Raw genomic sequence first — 27,409 nt, forward strand, 5'->3', positions numbered from 1 at the left:
TTTTTTTTTTTTTACTGTTCATTCATGTGCAAAAAGCTCATAGCGAACTGTGTGAGTGTAATGCTCATGTTTGTGGGGAGTCGATTCTTGTCCTGTGGCTTGGCCTTTGTCCAAGTCTGGCACCAACTCTGGATCAAGCCGTTCTCCTAAAAGGGGGAGTGGATGGGAAGAGGGGCGCGGGGAGGGGAGGGAATTATTTTGGCTCCACAGCACGCATGTCAGACATGCATCCTGGCCCAGCCATTTTGTGTCCTCAGATGCTCCAGTCTTTCACAGTGTGCTGGCCTGCTCTTTGGAAACCAAGAGAGTGGAAATCATAAATCAGAAACGACTGACCCACTAAAAGTATGGGAGTCAGTATTTGTGGCAATGGCGCAAAGACATAAATAACTGACACAGTAACGAAGCTCCCAGTGAAAACGCAATCTACTGACAGGCGGCTTTAACTGCATGTTTTTACTGTGGTGTAAAACAACAGTACAGGATGCACAAACATCAACTAAAATATGTCGGTTTTCATGTTAAAACTACCCATTAGAAGATTTGTACTTAAAGTACCATACGTATACCATACAAACTAAAGAATTTCAGATATAAACGAACGAGCAAAACGAATAAGATGTTACAGTAGGAAAAATTGCCTTGCTAAAATATTCACTCCTCTCCACATTTTCTTATATTACAACCACAAACTCCAGTGATAGACCCATGCAAAGTGATGCATAATTTTAAAGTGAATGGAAAATGAGCAGGATGTAAACTAGATTTCCTAGAGAAGATTAGTGAACAAATAACAACATGAAGACCAAACAGAGAAAACGAAACAGAAGCTAAAAGCCATATAAGGTTACAAAAACAATATCCCACGTTTTCAACACATTACTGAACTATCCAAGCATCTGAAAAATGAGGAGAGTGGCACAAGTACAAACCAGGAGAACATGCCATATAAGCATTATTCTTTTTAAAGAAGCAGAAAACAGGCCCATAGCATCTCTGAAGGAGCTGCAAATTATCACAGCTCAGGAGGTAAAATCTAGTCATGTGCACCTTAAATCCAACCTTAATGGAAAAGTGGCAAGAAGCCACTTTCTAGCTAAGCTCTCATTTGTGTTAGTCTGCCACATGAAACTCCAATGTTTCAATTATTGTTTGTGATTTGTAATCTTTTCAAAATCTGAACAACGACAAGGGCTCTTTTGTTCTGGATAATGCAGCGAAAAAAGTTTCGTTCCGGCTAAGCAGGAAGGTAATAAAACCTGAGATGGACAGCTTTGTGGTGGTCTGAAGACAATTAGCCACCTCAGTTAGTACAGCTGCATGTCACATGTATCTGCTAAAAACAAAAAAGAAGATTTCAACCCTTTCTTCAGGATCCAATGCTTCAAAGAGCATCCGATTCTGAACGCACCCAAAGGCATCTTTGTTAAGACTTGGACGGAATGTGATGATTACCTGGGAAACCTCTTAATGGACTTTTTGCCTTTTCTGTCTGGTGACATAACATGAATGTATGGTATGCCTATGAAACTCAGGATATCCTGCGTGAGAGACTGCCACCCTGTTCTACTTATATCTGTCATCATGAGTTGCCTCAGGCCCCTGGCCAAGACCCACACAGACTCACTTCCCCTGAGTGATCTGCACTTTGTATTGAGTGTTAAATCGCTATCATCTTAGCTCAGTGAGGCATCTCTCTCACTCTCTCTCTTTCTACGTCTCTTTCAATCTGTCTTTGGCAAAAGGAGCAACTACTGTCCAGCTGAGAATGTTGTAGGCCAACAACCAAGCATTGACAAATCCCCTTCACCATCAGGGATCCATCTTAGCACCACTATCTGCAGCTCAACGCTGGACTTGTTGACAAGCAGCTCGCTGCTGGTGAAGATGAGCGCTTTCTGCTCTCTCCTTATCCAACATTTCACTTCAAACTAAAGCATGTGTTGGTTCTTACTGATCTCACCTCAATCCGCTGTGCAGCACAAAGCCAGTTTGATTAATCTAAAAATGCCGCTGCAGCAATCGGGATACTAGGAAGACAGGAAATCAGAGCATGCAGTGCATTGCAACAGTGTCAAATAACCCTTGAACTTGTCTACATTTTGTCATGTTACGCCTAAACTACCACATACTTTTGGTACATTTCAAGTAACCCATCAATAAAAAAATAGAGTGGAATGGTGAATGAGACGAGGACACATGGTTCTCAATATATCTATATGGATAAAATCTGAAAAGTGTGTGATGCATTTGCATTCAGATGCCTTTACTTTGATGCCACTATATGAAACTCCACCAACTGTCTTCAAAACTCAAAGCCTCAGAGCCTGTTAGAGAATGTTGCCAAATGAATGGCCTGCTGGAGATAAAATTTTCATAGGCATTTTCACAAATGCATGTAAAAAAAAACTGTTTCAAGCCTGCGCAAAACATCTCTGATGACAGAATGAAGCAAAAGAGGATGACAGTGGGATACAGGAAATAACAAGGTCGAGGAGGAAACACACTGATCGATCTGATGGAAGTGGAGAGAGTCAGCAGTTTTAAGTCCCCTCGGATCAATATTACTCGGTGATGTAAACACGGAGGCTCACTGTGGCTATAAACATGCCCACAATCCGCCACATGTGTGAAACCTCGGGCTGCAGCAGCTGCGTCACAACGTGTGATACGGAAGATGCAGAACCCTGCTTGGCAAATCCATACAGCAGGCGATGTAAACAGCATGGGTCCTCAAAGGGAGTAAACATCTAACGTGTGGGGGACATTTTCCAAGAGAGACACTCACGCGGCTCACAACACATCCCAGCCACAAGCTTGGCAGTCCATAGTGCTTTGGAAAACATTACAGGTTAGAATTTCCAGAAGTTTCAGGATAGTAGTGGTGCTCCCACTCCTGCATTTTCCTGCCTGCACAAATATTGTAGTACTGTAGTTGTTGTTTTGTGTGTCACATAGCCTAAAGCACTAAGAGGTCAGGAGGTTTGCGCCAATGGATTTCTTTTTCTTGCCTTTAAAACCACTAAAAATCTATCCAGGCACTTGTGACAAAGGCCTTAAAGATTGTTGAAGTTCCTCTCATACTTTAGCATTAAAGGGATTCTTTTGGCCTAAACCTGAAAGACCAAAGGTTAGTTGCCTTAATTTTCTCATAACGTCACTAACACAAATTTAGTTATTAGACTCTGGGGGGGGGGGGGGGGGGGGGGGGTATATAAATAGTTACTATATATATAATTATCTAAATTATTAATGTGATGAGAAAGTCGCAGACAGAGAAATCCTTCAGATTCCTCCTGAGGACTTTTCTGTTTCTGCAAAATGGAAACGTTACTGCTCACAACACATTCTACTGTAGTGTTTACAGCGCCCTCTAGTGGATATATGCATGGAAGATATAAACACACAAATGCTGCTCCCTGCGAAAAAACTGCGTCATAAAATTTTATGACTTTTTAAACTCATGACTACCTATCAATTAAAAAAAAAAAAAAAAATTCCAGCAAGTACAAATAATTTGTTGTTTCCGAGCAACTGAAGATTAAGAAGCATAACATCAATACATGTTTGGCACAAACAGAGAAGTTTGTTCGTTTATCTGTGGTGCCAAAACAAGAACAAAGTTGCTTCTGGCAAGGACGTTTTGTACTTCACGTCAACTCTAGTACAGAACTTTTGGAAGTCCTCGTATGTCCCATCTTCTCCATCACTCGTACATTATAATTGTCTGACACCACATTAAAAAAAAAGGTTCTGCCCAGACAGTCTCAACAAGTTTCAACAATGGTGTATGATGTCAGTTTGTATTTTCACCTGTCAGTGAGAGGTGCATGAATTTCTCTGTTCTTGTGGAGGCCTTTACAAAGTATCACCCAGGTTCAGACACAGACTGGAACAGTCTATTTGCAACTATTGCATTTCATCCATCCATCCATTTTCTTGCACCCTTGTCCCTTAATGGGGTCGAGAGGGTTGCTGGTGCCTATCTCCAGCTAACGTTTCGGGCGAGAGGCGGGGTACACCCCAGACAGGTCACCAGTCTGTCGCAGGGCAACACAGAGACACACAGAACACACAATCATGCACACACACAATCACACCTAGGGGCAATTTGGAGAGGCCAATTAACCTGACAGTCATGTTTTTGGACTGTGGGAGGAAACCGGAGTACCCGGAGAAAACCCACGCATGCACAGTGAGAACATGCAAACTCCATGCAGAAAGACCGGGGCCGGGAATCAAACCCAGAACCTTCTTGCTGCAAGGCAACAGCTCTACCAACTGCGCCACTGTGCAGCCCCTATTGCATTTCATATTTATAAAAATGAAATGCATGAAACTGTTGGGCCTAGACACATCTAAAGAACTGAGAACTGTGGATATTGCGCATTGGTCTAAAACAGTCTAGACTTTTGACAAGATGAATGTGTGGGAATTTTAAACAGAATGATAATATGATTTATTATCACAAAATAGGGGGATCAAACTTTCTGAAAAATCTAGTTGGTCTAAAAGTGACAGCAATAAAACAATGTACTTAGTTTCTGTCAATAATGGCTTTCTTTTTGACACTGCTGTTGACACAGTAGTGCGTATCTAATATTTGTCCTGTTGACATCTGCTGCTCTACCAGACTGGCCATAGGCTGAATCCCGGATGGAATGAAAAATGATCTGTAAAATACCTCAAGTTTGGGATAGTTTTTATTATCAAGCCTTGCTTTAAAAAAATAATAAAAATAAATAAATAAAATAAAATAAATAATAAATAAAAAAAACGAAAAACTGTTGAAAACAGTTTGTCCTTCTCCTTCCACTTCGCAATTATCAGATAAAACACATTGAAGGTTTTGGTTTTAACGTGATACAATTTGAAGACGTTCAAAGACTGAATACGAGCACCACATAAGTCATACTTTTATTTTGAAAGCCTCGCTTTTATTCTGGTAAATTGAACAGAAACCAGTACAGATAATGAAAATCCAAGGTAACTGAAAGACATTGTTGCTAATTATTTAACACGACTCTTTGGTATTGCTTTAGTATTGCTTTATTATGTCCACAGTAGTCAATACAAAGACGTAAACCTCTCTTTGAATGCGTGTTGCAGACATTTGGATGTCACACACTCCCGGCGGAAGCCGTTTTCACACGATAGCAATTTTTAAGCGAGACGCTAGCCGAGCTAGCATAAGTTAGCTAACAGATAATTTTAAAAAAGAGCTTCCGAATCGTCAACAAATGCAATGTTTGGTTATCTGTAGAAAGACGTGTAACAACAGCCCCATCGTCAAAACTAGAGGTTTATATCACAATATGAGGTGCGACTGCACGCAGTTGGTCCCATGGTGTAATGGTTAGCACTCTGGACTTTGAATCCAGCGATCCGAGTTCAAATCTCGGTGGGACCTCGTCTTTTTATCCCCATTCGGAAAGAGTGTCCGACCTACAAAGGTGGGTAAAGCTCCCCAATATTGTACTCATTTAAAAGGACCACTACTTCAACTTATTTTTACTCAAGTAAAGCTAAAAAGTAGCCTTCAGAGTAAGCACACAAGAATAAAAAAAGTCAGGTAGAAAGGAAATTCAAGTACTGAATAATTGATTTAATATTTAGAAATGATATCAGACAAAAATATGTGGAAATTCTGGTATTTTAAAAAATATAATGAAAAAGAAATTACAGATAACAGCTATTCTCATTGTATGGAAATAAATAGCATTGAGGTTGAACTTTTCCAAAAAGGTTTAAATTTCTTCAACATAAAATTTGCGAAATCAATACTTACTGTATGTAGGCCTAATTAACACATGTGAAAACAGGGAAAAAGTACAGATAATCCTGAAATTTTACTCAAGTAAGAGCAGTGATGGATCATAATAATATTCCTCTGGTGAAAACAAAAAGCATGTGAAGTAAAACGATTCTGAAGAGTAATGTTTCACCAAAAGTTACTCAAGTAAATGTAACATAGTGAATGTAACCAGTCAACCATTAATGTGAAAGGTTGGACCGTGAAAAATGTCCCATTATGGAGTATAGAATGGAAAAACATGATGGCGAATAATTGAGAAGTAGTAAAATGGTACACAGGAATGATTAAACACACATCTCTATTTGAATTTAGGATCTTGGTTTAATATTCTGGTCAAATATGACATGCATCATCCCTTCATTCTTTTTAACACATCAAATACCTAAAATATATTACTTTTTAACATACACATCCCATATGAAAATAAGGATCATACTGTCAGTCATATAAAAGTACCAAAGGGATACATGTAGAAAATAAGGAAAAATGATTAAAACAGAACTTTGGTTTTAGGTTGCATTTCTCTCCAAAGAAATGCAAGGCATTCCTCAATATAATTCTTTCACGGATATGTATATAAAAGATCAAAAGAGATACCTGTCAAAGTATATTTTACTCTAACTGGAGCTATTGTATCCTATTTATTTTCATCTCACACAAATGTGTTGCCTTATTTTTTTGAGTTTTATTGAAGGGGTTTGCTGCTGATTTTCCAAAGTTAGCCAATTCAGATATAAACGTCATATCTGTTTCCTAAAACTGATGGCATGTAATTACAGAAGCGAACCTTTTATCCCATACATTTAGAAATCAGTATCAGATACGTTATATCAGATTGTGTTAGAAATAAAATGCATCTTATATCTATCTGATAAGGGTTAAAAAACCATCAATGCAATTGCAATATTATATTCAATTGCATGCTTTTTTTCTGTGTGATAACTATGTTTAAAGATGAATTATTTCCAGGTAGTCAAAAATATTTTTTAGTGTGAAGGTTTTTATTTTTCTATGATTTTCTGAGACTTATGCTTCTACAAAGTCCTTTCTTTAAATCACTTACGCTTCTCTGTCTTGCATTACATTCAGAAAACATCTGCATTTATACCACTTTGCCTTTTAAAAGTGAAACTTACTTTTCTACCACATTGTCCACATTCATGAACCTCTTTCTGTATAGCTTTAAAAGTCTATTTTTAGGTAAATATATGTGGTAAATGAGTTTCCTTTGATGTGATTTTTATATTTAGTTGTACACCACATGCAGTGCCTGAAACACAGTAAAGATATAAAAGAAAAAGAAAAATCACACAAACATGCTTAAAAAAATTAAAAGGAAAAACAACTCATGTTTCAATCTCATTTGGCAATGTTAGGTCAATCTTTGGCATTTTCAACAACTCATACGATTTCCTGCTTGGCAAATGAACTTCAAAACAATTCATCCTGCAAAAAAACAAATTCTATAAAATTGGATTGTGATACAAAAACAGTCACACGACATTGCACAAAAGTGCTCAACTGCATAAAGGCAAAGAAAAATATAGCTTCTGAAAAACCCCCCACTTATTTAAAAATGTGTCAAAAGCACCTTGTGATGCTTAAATAGTGCATAATTTCCAATAACTCTGCTGCTCATCTTCGTAGCTGTGGTCCTAGCATGACTTTGTTGATGAAGTTGACGATTGCCACAGCTGGCTGCTCGGGATCCATCTCTGCAAACAGGTGACACACATTCTCTGTTGTTGTCCCAGTCCGTCTCGCCACAAAGCCGAACATCCTGCAAAAGAGAGGGGGCAATAAACCACTCTGCTGTGGATCTATATAGGCAGTTTCACCTGCAACGTGAGACCACCATAGTCGGAAAATATAGGTACGGGCTACCTTGGAAACCCATGCTCTATTTTTGGCAATCCGCAAAAAGGTGAAATCCTATGGTACTATGTTGATATTCACTTAGCTCCTGAGAGCGACCAATTCTTTCACTATTGTCTTAGAAGCAGCTTGCATGCTTTTTGACTTTAAGCACTTATGACATTCGAGGAAATTAGATCAGTTGAATTTAATGGTTTTTGAAGGGGTCAATGGAGCCATTAATTATCTGAATATATTGTGTACACTATGCCCTATGATGAGGCATTTCAAATGACTTCAAAGTAAAATAATAAATACATACAATTGTGAGTAAGTTTTGCTGTTAGAAATGCAAACACATGCTTTCAAACAGATTTTCTTTCCCTCGCCTGTCTAACTGATGGAAAACAACATTTATTTTCAGAAGTGATTGAGCCAAAAAGACATGCAAAACTTACAAACACACTGCGACAACAAAAAAAAACACAACACAAGCACTTACTTGCTTGATGTGCTATCAGAATTAGTCCACCTGAAGCAAGGACATACAGGGACACAGACAAAACATCCAGATACATGAAAAACACACAAAAAAAGGAGTCAGTTTCTAAAAACACTTGTTAGAAATTAGAGTTTACGTACATATATATCATAGTGAAACCACAGAGAAGCTGCTCGAAAGTAGAACTTATGCTAAACATTGTTTTAGTAAAATTTAAAGTACACAGAAGGCATCTTTTACATCAGCAGCAGCAAGGGAACTTTGGTTATGACATTCATTAAAGACGGCAGACACTGCATGTAGAGATGCGGACCAATACTTTCTTTGTTTTCACAAAATGCAGTGGCAGTGTGTGTTTGCTTTTTCAAACCTCTGATTTTGTGGGTCCAGACTGCTGAAAGTGACGCTGCTGATTGGGTAATGCCGCCTAAAGAACACTCTGCACAGACAAAAAAGAAAACATGACAAGTCTCTTTTTGACATTTGCATGAGGATTATGTATGTTTGCCTTCATCAGAATTCAAAGAATTAGACTGTAGTATCAGTCGCGGAGGCAAAAACGTTTTATCAGGACAGCTTGTCATGACACGTCTTACATTTGTTTGCTGTTTTTTAATCAAACTGATCTATGTGTGTGTAACCATGTGAAAAATGATCACTACACAAAACGTACCTTCTTTTACTGTCAGTCAGGGTGATCCCTTGTGAAGACACTTTGAAGTGGACCACTGTTGGAACTGGGCGTGGACTTAGAGCCTTCGTACACTTGATCGCCTTGGAAACAGCCTCTGGCCCCGTTAAAGACTCTGTTTCCACCGAATTCAGGTAGAGCACGTTGCATGCTAAATCAGTGTAAAAATGCAAATTATGTACATGAGGTCAAACATACATCTCGAGCAGTTTTAGATGTTCAAAGACAAAAAAGAAAACTGCACCATGCAATGAATAAGTCTATATTGTACCTGCTCCTTGTTTAAGGAGGTCAGCAGCAGTACTAGTATTTGTTGCACTTTGCATCTCCTGAAGCTCCCCAACCAAATCTGAAATATGGTAAACTTTAGCTACTTTACCAAAAAATAAAATTGTTGCATCATTCATAGCAGATTTATAAAATATACCTAGATTTGAGTTTGAAAATACTACCTTTGTCTGGGATGCGGAGGGCACATGGCAGAGAGATGGGAGTTATTGAATGTTGGTACACTAGAGCAGATAGGCTTCCTGAGACAAAGGGAGAATAACAAAAGAAACAAACAGCGTTCACAGCAGTGACAGATTTGAAGAGATTAAAACAATAAATACAGGCAGCTCGATGGGGCACCAATTAAATAACAACACCTAAAGGCTTATAGGTTTAACTAATCAGCTTTACGTCTCATAAAAAAAACGGAATATGTTAAGCATGATACAGTTAGCTCTACAAAATAACTGACCAAAGTAGGACTCATTCTGACAGCCCTTGATCTTCACTCCCCGTGGCCCTGTCTCGATGAGGAAGTGTCTTACCAGCTGTTCCACAGGGTCTCCTGTGAAACAGGAGAAAAAGAGGAAAAAAATAAGACAGGCTGTCATGCTGTCAGGAGTGTGTGTGGTGTTCACCAGCTGGATCAACTTCAGACCTGTCTGATATACACTATTGTAAGGGACAAGAAGAGATGGACTGACAAAAACAGGTCATGCAGCATGATGTAACCATAAATAAATTACATGTCAAAAAGGATGTGCAGCCCTCTTATCTCTCACTCTCTTGTTAGTTTTAGTCTAGTCATCCGTCCCTTGTCTTCTGCCTATCTGAGTCCAGCCGCCCTACAAAGGCTCAAACCAGCTGCTTATAATCAGGATGTTGTTCTTTGGGTAGATTACGTTTTCAGCACAGACAGACCCATAGACTTTATATGTAATTACATAAAGTAAAGAAATACATAAATACTTAATGTGCAAAGAAAGTGTGGAAAGAGTACCTTTGTTTCCAGTGACGTTGGCATTGGGAGGAGGAGTGGCCACCTTAAGAGCAAGGCCATAAGCCCCATGGAATGAGTTACTGTCTCTGATGATGAAAGCCCCTGGCTCCTTGTCCTTCAACACGGCTATGGCTGTCGTAGAAAAGACAAATCAGTGACCTGGGAAACTTTTTCCTTACCACGCTATTTACAGGTTCTTTGAAAATAATAAATCAAAACATGGATGGTGCTTTCTCAGATCTTTGTGACCCTTACCTTGGTCTCTGGAGATGCCTGGTTTGTACCAATATTTGGAGCTGTCCTGGACAAACTTAGAATTGACCCTAGTCTCTGCCTCTTCCGTGTAGCTGTGTTGTGCAGATTCCCTTCTTTGATCTCCCACAGCAGGGGAAAAAGTAACATGGTGCCCTGGCGAAGGACACGAGGAAGTGTGGAGTAAAGCAATATGTCCGTTCGGGGACACTGCTGTGGAGGAAAATCGTTTTTTCTCGGGAAGTGGTGGCTGGATGGCGGGGATTGTTACGGCAGTGTACCCAGTGTATGGCACATGAGGAACATTTAGCAATGAGTAATAGTACGAGGCTAAGGGGAAGGTGGGTGTATGGTATCCATCTGGCACAGGTGAAGGGGGTTTAGTGTCTGCTGAGATGTCTTGGTCTGGGATAAGTCTTCGTCCTGCTTTGTCATTAGCAGAGCTGAAGCGCTGAGGAGAAGACTGTCTATCTGTTGAGCCGTAAGAGGTAGGAGAGGAAAGACTAGAACTTAGATTATTAGAGGGATTCATGTTCAAGCTTTTACTGCAGTCAGATGAAAGATTTATTGGAAGGGCAGTCCCATTGAGTTGGACTTGGACTGGAGAGATGATGACAGTGGCATAGTTTGAAACGTTTGATTTGGTCTTTTCATCTGAACTTTCTTTGACCTCAGCAACTGCAAGCTCATTATCGCCTTTCAGAAATGGCTCTGTTGAGGTTTTTGTAGGATTTGCAGTTACTGTTGAACTCTGGGTTTGTTTGTTTGATAGTGGTGTGACAGGTTTGCTTGCATTTGTGTCAGACTCCAAAAGGGTCCCAGCCTCTAGGCTTTGATTGGAGCTATCAGTGTTCGCACTAATAAAAAAAAAAAAAGCAAAATATGGGACAAATTGAGCATTTATGCATATCTTAAGACGTGGACCAGTGTCAGAAAATATCTAAACAAAAAGGTTTACCAACCTGTCTTCTGTGTGAGTTGGGCTGCTGCGGCCAATAACTGTGTAGTCATGATCAGAGTCGCCTCCGGGGGTGCTTGACTGACAGCGAACATCAGATTTACTCTCTGAGTCTTGAGGTATATCATCTTCTGCAACAGTCTTGGCTTTTTCCACTTTGACAGGAAAGATTTTAAGTTGTGAAACAAAGGATATATAGAAAACACTACTAGAACCAACAATGCAGGCTAAATTTGATAGCAAGATATCAAACTCCTAACAATTAAATATTCACCTTTGTGCTGCTCAGTGTGTGACTGATCTCTGGATCCCAGAGGGATATCAGGCAGCCTTCCCCTTCCTGGAGACGGGCTATTTGCTGGCATAGGTGATGCTGATCCAGAGTGATATCCTGAGGCATAACCCCGGCTTTCACGGCTTTCAGATGGAGAAGACTGATAGGGAGCACAAGGGCATGAGTGTCGGGGCTGTAGAGGGGTGTGGTACCCACTGCTGGCTCCATCCCTTACATCCATCAAAGACTGAGGAATGGGGTAGTTTTGATCCTGTGCAATAGCAAATCTAGGCTGCTCTAGGTTTGAGACCTGCTCCAAAGTAGGGTGGTAGAGATGAAATGCCGGCAGCGGTGACTTGCATTGCCAGAGTTCTGCTTTTCCTGTCAGCTCCCATGACTTTTCCGTTTCCCAAAGTAGAGGTGCCTCTCTCAACCGTTGTACCCCAGCTCCTTTTGGCCAGTGTGTGTTTTCAGCTTGGTCTGAGTGCAGTTGTTGGAACACTTTAGCTGAGGTTGATGGATGTTCTCGCCTGCTGGAGCAGTCCTGACAGTGGCAGTAGGAGGAAGATTTGGGCGAACTGACGAAAACCTCTCTGTAAGGGCTTCCAGGCTGCGGTTGGAGGGATGGGTGAGAGCCTGATCCATGGTCGGGATAGTGTAAGAGGCGACATTCCTCTCCGAGGTAGCATCTGTTTGAAGCAGGCAAAGTGTGACTGTGAGCGAGGGCATGTTCTGGGGTTGGGTAAAGGTAGCAAGACCTGTTGAGGCAGGGCAGGGATGGAGGATGGATTGGGCGCTCCCATGTTAACTCAGCTACAGGGTGAGCGCTATGGCGATGGCAGAGCTCCATAATGGCTGATTGGGGAGGAGGAGACATAGATTTGGAGGGTAGGGCTGGCAGAGTTTGGCTTTTTGGATGCTTCTTAATGCTGTTGCAATGTCCAACAAATCGACCACTGGGAAGACAGAGATCTCTGTCCCCTTCCCATCCTGCGTCGCTACATCTTGCAGCTGCTTGACCACAGCAGGAGTGCTCTTGTCTCATAACCCCTGGACTTGAAGGATCTCCATCATCCAAAATTGCTGTTTCTCTATCCCTCTCTCTCTGTCTCCTCTTCTCCTTTGCCTTATCTTCCACATCTTCTTTCCTAGGTGTGCAGTCAGGGTCTTCTTTCTCAGAACAGTCAACCGACAGAGATGTTTCACTCAGTCGATCTGAAGAGACTGCAGAGCCTCTGGGACTACAATTGAATGCGAATGGTTGTGGTCTGGAGGCAGACTGGGTCTGGGGTTTCACAGTTGGGCTGCTAGTAAGGCATCCATTTGGCGAAGCAGCTGAGGAAGTTGCACCTGGTCCGCGTCGCTTCCGCACTTGTGCATACAAGCTGCCATCAAGAGGGCCTCTTGTGTGAGCGATATCTGATGGAATGGTGAAGACAAACAAAACTTATGTTACCTTTGATTTTAACATCAAGTTTTGAGTCTGTTCTAGTTTGAATGTTTCTTACTTTCCATGCTGTCTTCATGGTGAAGATTTAAGTTTTCATAGGAATCCCATCTGACCACTGGGTCTGAGGTTTTGTAGTCTACTTTAACAGAAGAGTCGTTTTTGCGGTATTCTCGACCTTTTAAAGCATATTTATTGAAACAAAGTGGAACACAAACCACAATTTAATATACAAATATGTGCAGTGACAGACAGAAAGATGAAAATACCTTTGAGTTTTTCTGGACTGTTTGCGAAGATGAACTCCACCGTAGCGTCTGGAGGGAATCTGTCATCTGCAGAAAGATGGGAACAAAGACGGAGACTAAAATATCCAGAGCATAACCGCAGAGAGTGAGAAAAAATGTCAACCGGAGGGTGAGATCTATGAAGCAGAAAAACCAAACTTAATAAATAAATAAATGCTGCTTTTACTCTTTTTAGAATAGAAAACAGGAAGAGCAGAAAGAATGAGAATGGTTTTAATAAATAGAGCAGAACACATCAGAGACGGCTGTCATCTGAAACAAAGCTTTCCTTTTGAAATTGAAGTCTCACTGTGGGCAATATTGTTCTATAAATCATACTTTATACATGTGTCAGCATTTTGCACTGAGTGACTTCTGTAACTAACACTGCAACTAAGAGGTTCCATGTGTAAGCATCTCTTGTCATCTAAGCTGACGTCATTGTTTGCCATTTGCTTTAGGGCCCACTCTAACACTACAATGGTCAGAGGAGAAAGTGGCTCTCGATTCATGTCGTCAAGTCAGCAACACAAATGCACAACAGGACTGCTAGTTGTTCATTCGTAACATGTATCAAAACATTTTAGCGCTGCAGAGATGCTGAATATTCTTAGCATGCTCCGGGGATGCACGCCTTGTACCTGTGCAGGCCAGGTCTAGTTCCGTCTTTCCAAACCACAGCTGTGCTCCGTGAACTGTGCAGGTGTGGAACTGGACTCTGAACACGACCTCCCTCTCAGCCGCTCGGCTCCGTCGGTGGTAGCACTTCACCTAAAGAGGCAGGGGAGCAGAAATTGAGGATAATTTCAGGCGGAACATCTCAAATTTAAACTATGTGAGTTTAAGTTAGGTATTTTTATTGTTTACGGTGGCTAAGGGCCTGCTGCTGTAATGTTTTAACCCACTAAGGGAGACATGCTGCAGGATTCTAGACGTGTCCTGTGTTCAGGTCATGTCTAGCACCGCGTGTCTACCACTGTGCATGGATGTTTAGGGAGATGTGCATTGTTATTTGCGGTATTACCGTTCACCACACAGAGTTGAGAAGGAAGGCCAAAAAGTAACATCTTGGTCTCATCCGACCAGAGCAACTTCTTAGACAAACTCTGTTTTGTAGTCCAATTACTTTTCTTAGATCAAACTGAATTTTATTTAGAGCTCAGAGAGTAAATGGTGGTCGAATATAAATGTAATACAAAACACGTTTTCACATTTTTAATTGTTGAAGCGTTTGAAAACAATCTATAACTTTCTTTCCACTTCACTAACATGCACTAATTTGTGTTGTTCTGTCTCACAAAATCCCAAATGGGATAAACTGAAGCTTGCATCTGTAACATTACAAAATATGGAAAAGCTCACGAGGTACTCCTACTTTTTGTAAAGCATTGTACCTACATGTGATTACAAATGGGATTTAAATCAAACTAAAGTTTTGGGATCAGTAAAAAATGACTAAACTTACCATAATGTCACCCTTTAATAATAAAGCTGGCTCCATGGTCACACACAGTTTTCTTGCTCTAGAGCTCTGAGGATCACTGTGAGAATGTGAAAAGAACAAAAAAAAGGTGCGTTTGGTTAAAACATACATAAAACAACATGCTTCAGTGGGATAAAACACAGGTAACCACTACTTTCTTTAATGTAAGCACAGACCAGGCTACAGTTAAACACAGACGGTAACATGCAGAGTGAGCACCTGTCGAGGGGACTCAGGGATGGAAAACATATTCACCCATAGGAGGTGAGAGGTCACTGAGATATTGCAAAATACTTACTAGACACCAGAGGTGTAAGCCAGCTGTAAGGACTGGTAGATTTTCAGAAAAGGATAAAAACCTGCAAGAAAAGTTGTGGGGGGGAAAAAAAATTGCTGGGGAAGGCTTCACTTTGTTTTACATTTAAAACTTAAAAACACTGTTTATTTCCACCCTTATAATTACTACAAAACCGCGACAGAGCAGAAGCTGACCTCCTCCTGACTGGAAGTTTGGTAATGAGGGAACAAGGATCTGATGAAGGAACAGAGGACTGCTGTTCATTTTGATGGAACCCGACAGCAAGCTGCTGAAATAGTAGATGTACCTGTTAAAGAGAGGAAACGATGTGAGGCGAGAGCGAAAATGTGATTAGGAAGGCGACGTAATCTGCGGCGAACGGTGAATGTCAGACCTGCTCTGAGAGGGCTGCAGGGAGGAAGAGACTTTGTCTTCGCAGAACTTCCTCATGGCCAACGTCGTGAGAGCCTGGTCTGCGCTGAGGGCACAAGAAAAACAACTGGTTTAAGTAGAGGCAAACATGCAAAAAAAACACACAAAAAAACTGTGTCGGTAAGGTGTGACGATTAAAGTTACTGAGGTTGGTAAAAAGAGAAAATTAAAAGAGATTGGAGATTGAAGGTGAACATCTACATTCTGCTCACCATGCTAACTGTCCAAATCTCAAGACCAGGAAAGATGATAAAGACAGTTTAAAAAGGGAAACTCTTTAGTTAATTTATCTTTTACTTTTAAAATCCTGTTTCAGAGTAAACTACGTCTTACACACACAGTGTTATACCACCTCTGGTCCTAATATTAACATTTATGACCACTATGGAGAGAAATCTAGAGAAATATTTTAAATGCTGCTCTTATGCCTTCTTGCCGTATTGGCAAATCTAAACTGGGTAAAATCAGTGCTAGCAGGTCAAAGCTTTACAAAAACTGGAGATTGCTTTAATTATGTGTCTCAGTAGCTTATAATATTGCACATTACCCAGCTGAGATCTTGCTGTAGTGCATGTAAGCTGCCACTATCACCCCTGTCTTTCCTTTCTTTCCCTGTGAAAGCAAAGACAAAGAGCAGCAAATTAGATTATTCTCTCTCTTTCACAACATATTAGCCAAAGTGTCTTTGAGCTGCACCAACTTTGCAGTGGAGAACCACGACGTTGTGAGGGTCAGAGGTCAGCCACATTTCCATGGCCTTGCAAATGGCACAAATCCTGTCCAGTGGAGGGGCGTGCAAATCAGGCCAAGCATAGTCCTGCACCTGGGTATCAGAGGAGGATCGATGTTTAGGATTATCATACATCTTTTTACTGATGCAAAACCAAGTATTGCCACCTCATAGACTAACATACATCAAATGAACAGTATGACACAAGATGTTGTTATCCCTCAAACTTTTTAACGGTTTGTCTGGGAACAGCTAAAAGCTTCAAAATTCTTTAATCGGATTTCAGTTTTGCGTGATTTTAAATCGGAAATGATATTTTTCATGGTTTCGCAGTTTCTACAGATTAAATTGTGAAAAGGTTAGTGTGCATGTTGTCTCGAGACAAATTTTTTGCTGTCTTGCGATCGTTCTGTTAGAGCGGTGTTTTTTTTGTTTTTTTTTAAGGACAGTTCTCCTGCTAGAAAGAACATCTCCAACCCAGTCTCAAGTCTTTTGACTCTAAAAGATTTTTCTTCAATCTTCTCATCAGCTCTGACCAGCGTCCTGTCTCAGGACGCTGGTCCTGAGAACCAGCGTCCTGAGAACGATGTGTTCAGGGTGATGTGCGGTGTTAGTGTCCCATGCATTTGCCATCGGCCTCTTTTCTACTTTTCTGATTAGTGTCCTCTACCTTGAAACAATTCAATCATTTTCCTTCAACCGCACAAATGTCCACTGCTCTGTTTTCACATCAGCTCCTAATAAAATACATTTCCTGTGTCTTCACAAAACAGAATGCGATCAAGTTCAGAAAGTACATAAACTTCTCTGAGAACCTTTATTGTTTAAATAGCACCTTGCACCAAATTCAGGAGGAAATACTCTTACCTTGGGGTTAAGTCTGGTGATGTCATGTCTCTTTTCTGATAAATTCAGAAGCTGAATGAAGCCAGAAGCATGTACAAATATCAGTAACTGGTCAGGGGTTAGCTCTTTCTTTATTTCTGTCAGTAGATTAAACTAACCAGAAACTTGTCCTGGTGCTTAGATTTCAGCATAGATGCCACCTCCTGCAGGTTTTGCCGGTACCTCTGCTCCTCCAGGTCTGGCACGAAGAAGACAGAGATGATTCTCTCTGTGATGTAAGTGAGGTCGAAGTCGTAGTGCCCCTCCATCACATGTTCCATCACCTGTTCAACGCTTTTCCTCCTGGAAAAGATTGAGAATCCACTCTTTGAGGGCGTCAGAAACAGACAACGGCGCCAAGTCAATGACATTTAAGTCCTAACATTGTTCAAACTAGACATTTTTCTAAACTCGAGGAAAAGACTAGGCTGAAATTGGAGAGGGAAGATAGTAAAAAGCCCTGGAGCAACGCTGAGAGAGCAGCAAGAACCTCCAGCAAGTACAGCTTGTATTCCTCAAGCGACAAAAAATCTCCTGTGTTCTCTACTTGTCCGGGCTAAGGAGTCCACGAACCAAAATAAGTGGAATTGCACTGGATAATGTCAAAGTAGAAAAATGTTTGAATATGCTTTAATCAAAATTGTGTGTACACTTTTGAGGGCCACTGCAAATCTGCTTTCATAAATACAAAAATACCCACACTCGTCCCTCTGCATGTCGAGGGGCTTTTAAGTTTTTTGCTACCTTGGTAAGGAGCCTCTCTTCTTCTGTGACACTGACTTTGTGGAGCTGTGCTGAGAAAGAAGACAGAAAAGAGCGGTACACTCTCTGCAATGAAACACAACGAAGCACAATGAAATATTCAAATTTGCACAAACATACCAGATCTGGCACGGGGATGCAGGCGGTGGGCACCTGAGAGGAAAGGAAGCATATGGTTAGATTCTGCAGGAGTAAACAAATGCACCCGTTCCCGCAGACTGGGAATAAATTAGCTCGTTATCTCGTCATTTGTTTGATTTAACGCGCCTGGCTCCACTCCAGCAGCGAGAAAGGAATGGAGAACAACTGTGGAACGAGAAGGAAGAACATAATGCTGATGAGGAGGGTAGTAAAATTCATTCCTCCGCTGTCATCTCCAGCAGATGGTTGGAAGACGTTTTGGCATAAATATTGAAATCTCTCACGACAAAAAGAAAAGAGAGAACAATTATGAGAAACTGTCAATTAAGAAATAAACTTATCAATACATAAAGATGTTGATCCACTCCAAGCAGCAGCAGCTGAAAACATTTTCAGAGACTTCAGTTGCCCTTTTCTCTTAACTTTGTAGGGTTTGGCATTAAGAATGAATAGATAGAGATTGGAAAACACATCAAAAGTTTAATATAAATGTTTATATCTTTTTATTTATCCTATAAAAAGATGGTGTAGGGATTCACTGCTGCGGAAAGTCTGCACATGTGTTGTGCAGTCCTACGCTTCTGATGACTCAACAATAACTAGAACATAAGGCAAAACACACAATCAAAAACACACACAGGGAAGCTGAGGCCCTTTGAAAAGGACACAATAACGCCACCAAAAAAATATCTCCACATTGCTGCCTCTTTTATTCTGAACTAGTCATACTGAGATCTCGACTTACTGGTGTAAACCCATACGCCACTGCTACAGTATTTAAAATATAAAATTTGCGATTTCTGCTCAGCTCAGAAAATATGACACCAGATCAGCTTATAAACTTTTGACCTCTTGAACAATTAAACGAACAGCTGAGACGAACTCAGTGGTATCTCAGGGAAGCCAGACAGTGGGGGTTAAATGGTGGCAAACACTGACAGGTGTCAAGTTCTTGACAACAACAGAGATTTACAACTACAGCAACAGAAGAAAAAGAAGATAAAAAGAGAATTCCCATTGGACACTGCAAGACTTTACTATGTAACCTGATTGGTTGTAATAAATTAAGCTCCCACCCCGCTTTTTTAAGATATATACTCTGCATTTTATTAGGTACACTTGTTTTATTGATTGATAGAAGAAACAGTAAAAAAAAGTGTCAATCACGTGGCATCAACTGAATACATTTAGTAAATCTAGACAAGGTGAAGATGCCCAAGCATTATAATGGACGAAAAGGGGATTTAAGTTGAAAGTGGCACAGTTTCACAGCCAGCTTGAGTATTTCAGAAGCTACAACAGGTTCAGTGCATTCGGTTTAAAGAGAACGGACCAAGAACAGAAAACAGAAAATTCGCTGCAGATGTGTGGGTAAAAATGCCTTGTTGATATCAGAAGCCAGAGACGTCCGGGCAGAAAAGGAGGGCAAAATACAACCAAAGTGTGTCGGATGCAGAATGAGGCAACAATAAAAAAAAAAAACATTAAAAATGAGACCAGAGTTCACACAGGCTGAGCAAAATTAGTGGACTGGATTCGCGAGTCTCAATTTCAGCCTCAATATTCAGATGGAATTTGGTGTAAACAACAATGTGGGTACGTGGATCCATCCGGTCATGTGTCAATGGTTCAGGCTACTTGTGTGAGTAGTGTAGGTGGTATTGTCTTGCAGCGCCGCTTAAAGTTAAAATTCTAGCAACACCAAGTGCATAAAGGCAAAGAAACTACAATCATCCATCTGTTAAAATTTGTACAAGTGGCATAAATATTGGCAGAAATTTCTTCACGCTGCCACTAGAACTGTGCACAGCAACGAGGGGTGGTGTGAGGACGGAGGAGGACTCTGTGGTATTTCGTCCAATAAATTTAAGAAATATTTATAACAGCTGTCATACTTGTTTATGCACTGATTGTTGTACAACATAAACCAAAAACTTCCAACTTTAATACCTTCATGTCTCTAGGCACAGATGTGGGCAGATCATCCACATGAACCCAAAAGAATAAACACTGTGATCAAGCCATGGGGGATAATTCAACAGGTTTAATAATGGTAATTAACAGAATAAATTGAGTCCAGGAAGGAACAGCAGGGAGACAGACAAACAAATGTACCCAAGTAAAAATCCAAAAGTAAACACACAGATACACATGTAGTAAAAAAAAAAGGTGAACCTTAGAGGCGGAGACCACGGAGAAGCAGAATTCAGGCAGAAGAGCAGGACACCAACGTCAACAGGAAGCAATTTGCAACAGGATGTCAGAGTTAGTCGGCAGAGGTCCACAAACACATAGAAATGCGCAGGGCAATGCGTGTGTGCTCGGTAGCTCGGCCAGCCGCAGGGTCTTCATTAATGCATGCTGGAGCCGACGGGAGCGGGGCCATCTGGTTCAGTTTGTCTTGTTCATAAGTTAGCATTTAGTAAGGTGCCAGTGACAGCACTCCATCCCTCCCTCCGACAGGAGCAGAATAAATGTTGGTGGACTGGCTGGTGGGTCCTGTGGTTCAAGTTTTCTTATTCTTCCAGAAAAGAAACTTTTCATTCAGTCAGTAGAAACTGTAACGATGCAGATTTTCTGAGTTATCCCAAACTGAGATTTTTTTTCTCTCCAAAAGTTTAGTCTACTGGACGAGTACTTAAAAGAAAACATTTCATTTATTTTAAGAAATGTTCTCGTCTCTGTATAATAAATCTACCAAGTGATTCATTTCAGCTCCATCAGAAGTCGGATGTGGACTGACGTGAGTCTGAACGAGTCTAAAAATGTAACGTGACTGCTTGTTCACAGTGATGAGGCAAACTACTGATATATTTCACCATATTCTGTACATTCAGTAATCTCTTTAAGTTTTACAACCTTGGAATTTCTAAAATTCTGACTTTGGAGTACCAATGCAACACATCTAAAAGTATTCATTTTTTTCATCTAAATGCAAGTATTCTTGAACTTTGGGAGGTTGTTTTTTTAATTTAAATGTCATAACTTTAACTGCAGTTAGAATAAAAAACAAAAACATACCATACTTGTGGTCATTTGTAGCCCCTCTGCCTCACAGCGAGAAGGTTCTGTGGATTTAATACTCTTTCAGTGTTTCCACTTTCCAAAAACAGGCAAAAATGTTACAAGGTGTGTGTGAATATTATTTATCTTGTAGATTGTCGAGCTGTCCAGGTTGTACTCTGCCTCTTATCTGTTGACCGATGACGACAGACATAAAGCAACCTTACAAGAATTAATTACAAAATGGATGGTTGGAAGGAAACAAATATTGAGTGTCACCCAAATAAGTCTTGCATAGTAACGCAGGCTGTGTCCTTTTCTTTTCAGATCTGTTTTGTCAGCCTAATGTCAATAAATAAACCCATTTATTGAGGTTTCAAAAACAAACCCACAATGTTGCGTCAAACCCATGATGCATGCATTTTTACAGGAACGGATTGGTCCATTTTCCTCACAGGATTGGTGATGCAACGCAACCCAACATTTTGACATGGTCTACTTGACTACAGTCGATTGTTAAGCACTTGCAGTATCAAGAACGTATCGAGAATTATATGCGTCCGCTTGATGACTGCCGTGTCTTGCTATGTGTTTTCAGAGAAAGCAAGTCCAACTGTCAGACCAGCAGTGGAGATGGGATCTAAACGTGAATGTTGGAGACTCAGGCGTTTCTCTCTGAGCTGACATCTCTCACTGGAAAGAGGGAGAAGTGAGTAAGCCATCCTGTCAGTATGAGGGGGAAAATGACCACAGCTCCTTCCAAATTCCATAGACTCATGAAAAGCTAAAATAAAATCCCTTTTTTAAAATAATAATAATAAAAAAAAACTCAGTTCAAGTTTAGCTCAGGGAAATTTTAGGAGTGGCTGGAATAATTTCTAGAGGGCACGTGTCATTCATCTCTGCATTTTATCTTTCTGCTTTCATCATTTATTCCCAAATTATCACTCCTCCCCCGTCCCCTTCAAGCCCTTCTTCTTCTTTCATTCATCTATGCCGCTGCTTACAGTGCTTCAAGCAGGACCTCTTATCCCCCCCACCCTCCTGTCACCCATTGAGGCAACGTTAGATGACAAACACCGGCCTGATAAGAATCGCCACACGGAGCCAGCACTCGTCAGAAACAAACGGGTCTAAAGCAAGTAGAGGGAGGGAGCAGGAGCTCAAAGCAAAACCAAACCATAAAGGGGATAGAAAGATAGGGGGGAACTTATCAGGGAAAAAAGATGGGAGAGGAAATGAGGGAGGGGGGGAAACAGAGAGAGAGAAAACAAGGGAGAGTTCTGAGTGGGAGAAAGATGTCAACAGCTGAACATGCCTCATGAGTCTCGCACAGATTTAACAGCGCTATTTTAATAAGGCTTCTTATTTTAGACTAGATAGAATCCATCTCAAAAGACTTGAAAGCTTAGTTTGACTATTTGGATGTCAGTCATCTCACAAATCCACTCACCTTCTTTGTTGTAATTATGGCAACACTTCTAAGTGGATTCGTAGCATGTGCCATGTAGCCAGTTTATGGCTGTGGTAAATCACTGTCTTTAGTTGGCCTAGCTGCCCTTTTTGGTCAAGAGCACTTAGCACCTGGACAATTAAAGTGAAACAGCTCTCAGATTCACACAAAGCACACAAAATGCGATTCAGATGACATTCTTAAAGACTTAGCTTGCTTTTGAATGCTCTACATCAATGGGGAACAGGCTTATTCCCGGAATATTAATCGGCTTATCTCAGGAAATGAAAAGCAGAGGGTCAGTGTAAACATTTGAGGGATGCATCCACACATGTGGCCTGCATGATACTCAGCTGTTGCCAGGGCAAGGGAGAGCAGTAAAGTTAAATTAAGCGTGATAATTATCTGCATGCGGCTCGTGATGTCGGTGATTATTACAAAACGCAATAATAAAGCGACTGCGATAAGCCGCCGCTGTCGTTATTTCACAGAGATACTCATCGCGACGGATATTTTTGTTTCTTTCCGACATCCGCTTCGGCCTGTCTTTACCGACTGTGTTTTTTGGCTTCCCACTAATGCGTGGTGACACTTTGCGCTGGCACAGGACTGCGTGTTTACCTGGCTCCCTGCGGTGACACATGAAAGGCTGCAAAGGTTGGAAAATGAGGCTCCCGGCTCATTTTTTACGGGAAGACGGGAGTAAAAAAAAAACAACACACAACGTTTGGATGAGAGCTGGCCTTTCTGCAGGATTTACACCTCTTGAACTGTTCCACACATTTCTAGCATTACCCCTAGAAACTGCAATGTATTCTATAGGAACTTTATGGAATAGAGCGACGCAAAGTAGAAGGCAAATGATTCCAGCTTACATAGTTTGATACCCCTAAATAAAATCCACTTGAGAAAGCAGTTAATGGATTCTGCCTGTGTCTAATTTGATCTCAGTGTAATGAGAGCTGTTAAAGGTTTGTGTCAGTGTAGCACATATAGGGGCCATGGAAAACACGTGGAGTTACTGTTTTATGACGATAGCTCTTTTTCTTTTGACCACTCTGAAAAGCATCTGAAACATGGTGGTGGCAATAACATACTGGGATATGAAATAATAAAATAAATAAAAAATAAATAAATAAAAGCTTATGGCCTTTGAATAGTTTTTCAAGAAAATGTCTTTGGCCTCACCTGCCAGCAGAAAAAGCTATATAAAATACAGCTTTGCAGGATTTAAATATCCACTCCCAACAACAACAACAAAAAAAGCACACAGCCTAATTACAATGTCAGCTGACAAATAGGTATGCATCACTAAAATAGCAGCTACTAAACCAAAGGAAGCAACAAACATACACGTTAATATCAAAATTAATCAGCCTAAGCCAGGGCGTCCGAATGTTTATTCGCAGACGGACATCAACAGAAACTGTTTTGTGCACCTTTAATGTGAAAGGCATCAAAGACGTTCATTCAGGGTCGCAGCAACCAAACCAGCTTCTGTAATTTGAGTTCCACCCCAGTCCTGTACCATTTTCCTCATAAAAGTCTCATTAAAAAGTAATTGTTATGAATTCACTTGGGAGGATAAATCATTCAAATCTGTGTATGTTTTACAGGTCAGCCGAGGAGTGCTTTTAATTCATTGGAGCAAACAAAATCCACTTTTATACACACACACATATACATATATATATCTCAAACTATGAGATCTCTGGCTACATATTTATAAGAAAAAAATGCATACAGCAGAGAAAAGTCTGCAGAGAAAATAATAATAATAATAATAATAATAATAATAATAATAAAAAGATGACCTAAAAGAAGTTTCAGCTGCTATGCCCCCATCATGGGAATCTAAACTCAAATAAATACAACACGGAGCGTGTTTTACCTCTTCCAGAGGAGCGTCAGTCCGTTCCCTCCGCCTCTGAGCGGTCCTGTGTGTGGACTGTGTCGACACACAGCCCGCCTCACTCCTCTGGCGCACACAAACGCTTTGCTCGCTCTCTCACCAACTCTATTCATCTTCCACCCTCATAATAAGGCACACACGCACACTGTGAGTGTGCAGGCGCAGCATTAAGCCCTCTCACTGCGTCTGTGACATACGCGTAGAGACGGCCGAGCGCGTCAGCGGGGCGAGTGCTGCTGCGTTGCTCGTGCACTCAGGGCTACTTTGGTATTCTGCATGCAGACAGCAAGCTGCCGTGTACGGTGCACTGATGTCTGCTGACCTCTCCGGCAGCCTTAGGGTCTGGGTAGAAGAAATGACAAAAGAGAAGCTGAAGTGACAGAAGGATGAGCATGAGTAATCTGGTATTTGGATGAATGGCAAAGATAAATAGGGGAGAAATTCTGAAGTCCTACCAGATTGATGCAAAAAAAAAAAGTCAGACACTTTAGTTTTAAAAAAAGCAATAAAAAAAAAGCAGAAAGATGAAAATGTGGCATTTGAAAGTGTTACAAGAAGATGAATTATACAAAAAGGGACTTGGCGTGACATGAAGCAGACATCAGTCTCCACCCTTGACCTAATGTTCCTCTTTATTTATGAATACCCCAAAATGGGAATGATCAAGCACACACACACGCACTCACTCACTCTCACACACACACGCACACACTCTCTCTCTCTCTCACACACACACACACACACACACACACACACACACACACACACACACACACACACACACACACACACACACACACACACACACACACACACACACACACACACACACACACACACAGCTGAGCCGAGTCAGTATGCCACGTCGAGTGGAGACACAATCCAGCGCTCACAGACCGAAGAATTTAACCTTCTAAAGGTACACAGCGCAATGCAACGAAAAGCTCCGCTCTCACGGTGGAGGAGGAGACCACCTGCACACCTGAACCGAACAGCAAGCTACCGAGTCACTGCTCCGAGATTTTGATGATTGTGCAATTCAGAGGTCACTCCTCTCGAAAACAGGAAATCTGAGCCGTCGCTGGACAATCGAGAACGATATCCCGTTTGGGATGATCTGGTCTGTAGAGGGAGAATTTGGGGGGGGGGAAAAGGGGAGTGGTTTTCAAATACGCTGCATTCATTTGTAGTAGTTATGATGGTAGCAGATCGAAACGCATTCGGAGGAGAAATGGACTAGAAAACAAACAGTGGCGGATCTTGCATGAATGCTGCCCCAGGCAAAGCTCCTCCCTCTGCACCTGATGGTGCATGTGTAATATTGAGAAACAGGTGTTCTTTCAGTGTTAAGAATATAAGGTTTATTTATTCATTTAATTTTTTATTTTTTTCAAATTCAAGCTTGACAAGTTTCTATATTGTTGTTCATCTGAATGCCAAAACAAGTTACTTTTTGCATATTCATACAAAGAATAAAAACTTTGCATACTTTTTTTGTAAAATTTTTTACAGAGTTTATGAACGGAGTGTAATTCAGTTCAGATTTGATTGGTATTTTAGATTTTGAACTACTCAAATGCACTGAAAAGCATTCGAGTAGTTCCAAATCTAAATTTGGGTCTTATGCAGTTGCTGATCTTTTTAAACAAAGAAGTGATGCATTCGAGTAATGCTTTTTAGGACATTACTCAAATGCTTTCGAGTAATTAGGGCATTTGAGTAGTGCTTTTTAGGGCAGTAAAATGCACTACTCAAAACTGAAGAAGCGATTTGAAAAGTGGCGTCTTGTGTGAAGAGCCATATCACACAGGGTACCACCATCCAAGAAGCATTACTGGTTGCTATATATAACAAATATATAGCTTCCAAGGCATTCCCAGGCCAGCCAAGAGACATAGTCCCTTCCAGGGTGTCCTGGGTCTTCCCCGAGGCCTCCTCCCGGTGGGACGTGCCCGGAACACCTCACCAGGGAGGCGTCCAGGAGGCATCCTGACCAGATGCCCGAGCCACCTCAACTGGCTCCTCTAGACGTGGAGAAGCAGCGGCTTTACTCTGAGTCCCTCCCGGATGGCCAAGCTTATCACCCTATTTCTAAGGGAGAACCCAGAGACCCTGTGGAGAAAACTCATTTTGGCCGCTTGTATCCAGGACCTTGTTCTTTCGGTCATGACCATAGACACTGCCCCAATCCGCCTGTCGATCTCCTGCTCCCTTCTTCCCTCATTTGTGGACAAGATCTCCAGCTACTTAAACTCCTCCACTTGAGGCAGGAACCCCTCTCCCAATCTCTCCCAGAGAGGAGATATTCCACGTCCCAAGAGCCAGGTTCTGCAACTGAAGATCAGATCGACGGGAACCACTCCCTCAAGCACCATCCAGATTCAGAACAGTGTTTAGGACAGGAGTTTATAACACAAAAAAATTACATTTTTAATTGACCTGGCCCACAACTTTGTCATCACCATCTGACAAAAATATAAAATATTTTTTTAATGACCCTATTAGTGATGTTTTACTCATTTTTACAGACAAATGCTTCTCAAGAAACAAACAAAAAAATTATTTAAAACAACAAAAAGTCCATCTGTCGGAGTTGACAGTGCATGACGGAGCTGACAGATCTGAAGGTGGTGACAAACTAGTGAGTGAAAAGAAATACTTGATACATGTGAAGTAATGCAATTCATGTAAAAATACATTAAAATGAATTAACTGCACATTTAAATGAGATTTGTCAACAATTTCACTGAGAGTCACAAAAACTCTGACGGAGTTGACATCTGACGGAGTTGACAAAAAGCCAAACTACCGCAATTTATATGATGTTACTCTGAAGGAGGCCATGTTGTAGTTCATAAGGTCCATGAAATATTTACAGTAAACTAAAATTAAGCATTTATTTCACAAAATGTCATCAAAGTTGTGACAATTTTGACAAGTAACAACGCCACCATGGTCTC

The 27,409-nt window shown here is 41.0% G+C and overlaps 1 protein-coding gene and 1 non-coding gene across 5 annotated transcripts in view; one reads left to right on the plus strand and one right to left on the minus strand.

Moving 5' to 3' along the window:
• The first annotated feature begins 5,338 nt into the window (after window positions 1–5,338).
• trnaq-uug (transfer RNA glutamine (anticodon UUG)) lies at window positions 5,339–5,410 on the plus strand. The gene has a single exon. It is a non-coding gene; the product is annotated as a tRNA-Gln (tRNA).
• A 706-nt stretch (window positions 5,411–6,116) lies between these two features.
• LOC103464935 (tensin-2) overlaps window positions 6,117–27,409 on the minus strand; it is a 30,965-nt gene continuing 9,672 nt past the window's right edge. Inside the window, exons 1-25 of one of the 4 annotated variants that reach the window (XM_008409352.3) lie at window positions 24,429–24,538; window positions 18,061–18,093; window positions 17,923–17,972; window positions 17,298–17,481; window positions 17,161–17,211; window positions 16,264–16,386; window positions 16,111–16,175; window positions 15,526–15,609; window positions 15,326–15,438; window positions 15,132–15,192; window positions 14,816–14,891; window positions 13,992–14,121; window positions 13,333–13,398; window positions 13,125–13,241; window positions 11,617–13,035; window positions 11,347–11,497; window positions 10,388–11,241; window positions 10,133–10,264; window positions 9,605–9,697; window positions 9,315–9,392; window positions 9,134–9,211; window positions 8,845–9,013; window positions 8,542–8,610; window positions 8,172–8,201; window positions 6,117–7,595 (exon numbers count right to left, since the gene is read on the minus strand). In XM_008409352.3, coding sequence (XP_008407574.2) covers window positions 7,451–7,595; window positions 8,172–8,201; window positions 8,542–8,610; window positions 8,845–9,013; window positions 9,134–9,211; window positions 9,315–9,392; window positions 9,605–9,697; window positions 10,133–10,264; window positions 10,388–11,241; window positions 11,347–11,497; window positions 11,617–13,035; window positions 13,125–13,241; window positions 13,333–13,398; window positions 13,992–14,121; window positions 14,816–14,891; window positions 15,132–15,192; window positions 15,326–15,438; window positions 15,526–15,609; window positions 16,111–16,175; window positions 16,264–16,386; window positions 17,161–17,211; window positions 17,298–17,459 — 4,266 coding nt within the window. In that variant the 5' untranslated portion in view covers window positions 17,460–17,481; window positions 17,923–17,972; window positions 18,061–18,093; window positions 24,429–24,538 and the 3' untranslated portion in view covers window positions 6,117–7,450. Of the gene's footprint in view, window positions 7,596–8,171; window positions 8,202–8,541; window positions 8,611–8,844; window positions 9,014–9,133; window positions 9,212–9,314; window positions 9,393–9,604; window positions 9,698–10,132; window positions 10,265–10,387; window positions 11,242–11,346; window positions 11,498–11,616; window positions 13,036–13,124; window positions 13,242–13,332; window positions 13,399–13,991; window positions 14,122–14,815; window positions 14,892–15,131; window positions 15,193–15,325; window positions 15,439–15,525; window positions 15,610–16,110; window positions 16,176–16,263; window positions 16,387–17,160; window positions 17,212–17,297; window positions 17,482–17,922; window positions 17,973–18,060; window positions 18,094–24,428; window positions 24,539–27,409 lie in introns of those variants that run through there. The other 3 variants (XM_008409348.3, XM_008409349.3, XM_081607290.1) reach the window with 3 other exon arrangements.

The sequence above is a fragment of the Poecilia reticulata genome, chromosome 5 (assembly GCF_904066995.2).
Source record: "Poecilia reticulata chromosome 5, P_reticulata-male-v2, whole genome shotgun sequence".
In the NCBI taxonomy this organism is placed as follows: domain Eukaryota; kingdom Metazoa; phylum Chordata; class Actinopteri; order Cyprinodontiformes; family Poeciliidae; genus Poecilia; species Poecilia reticulata.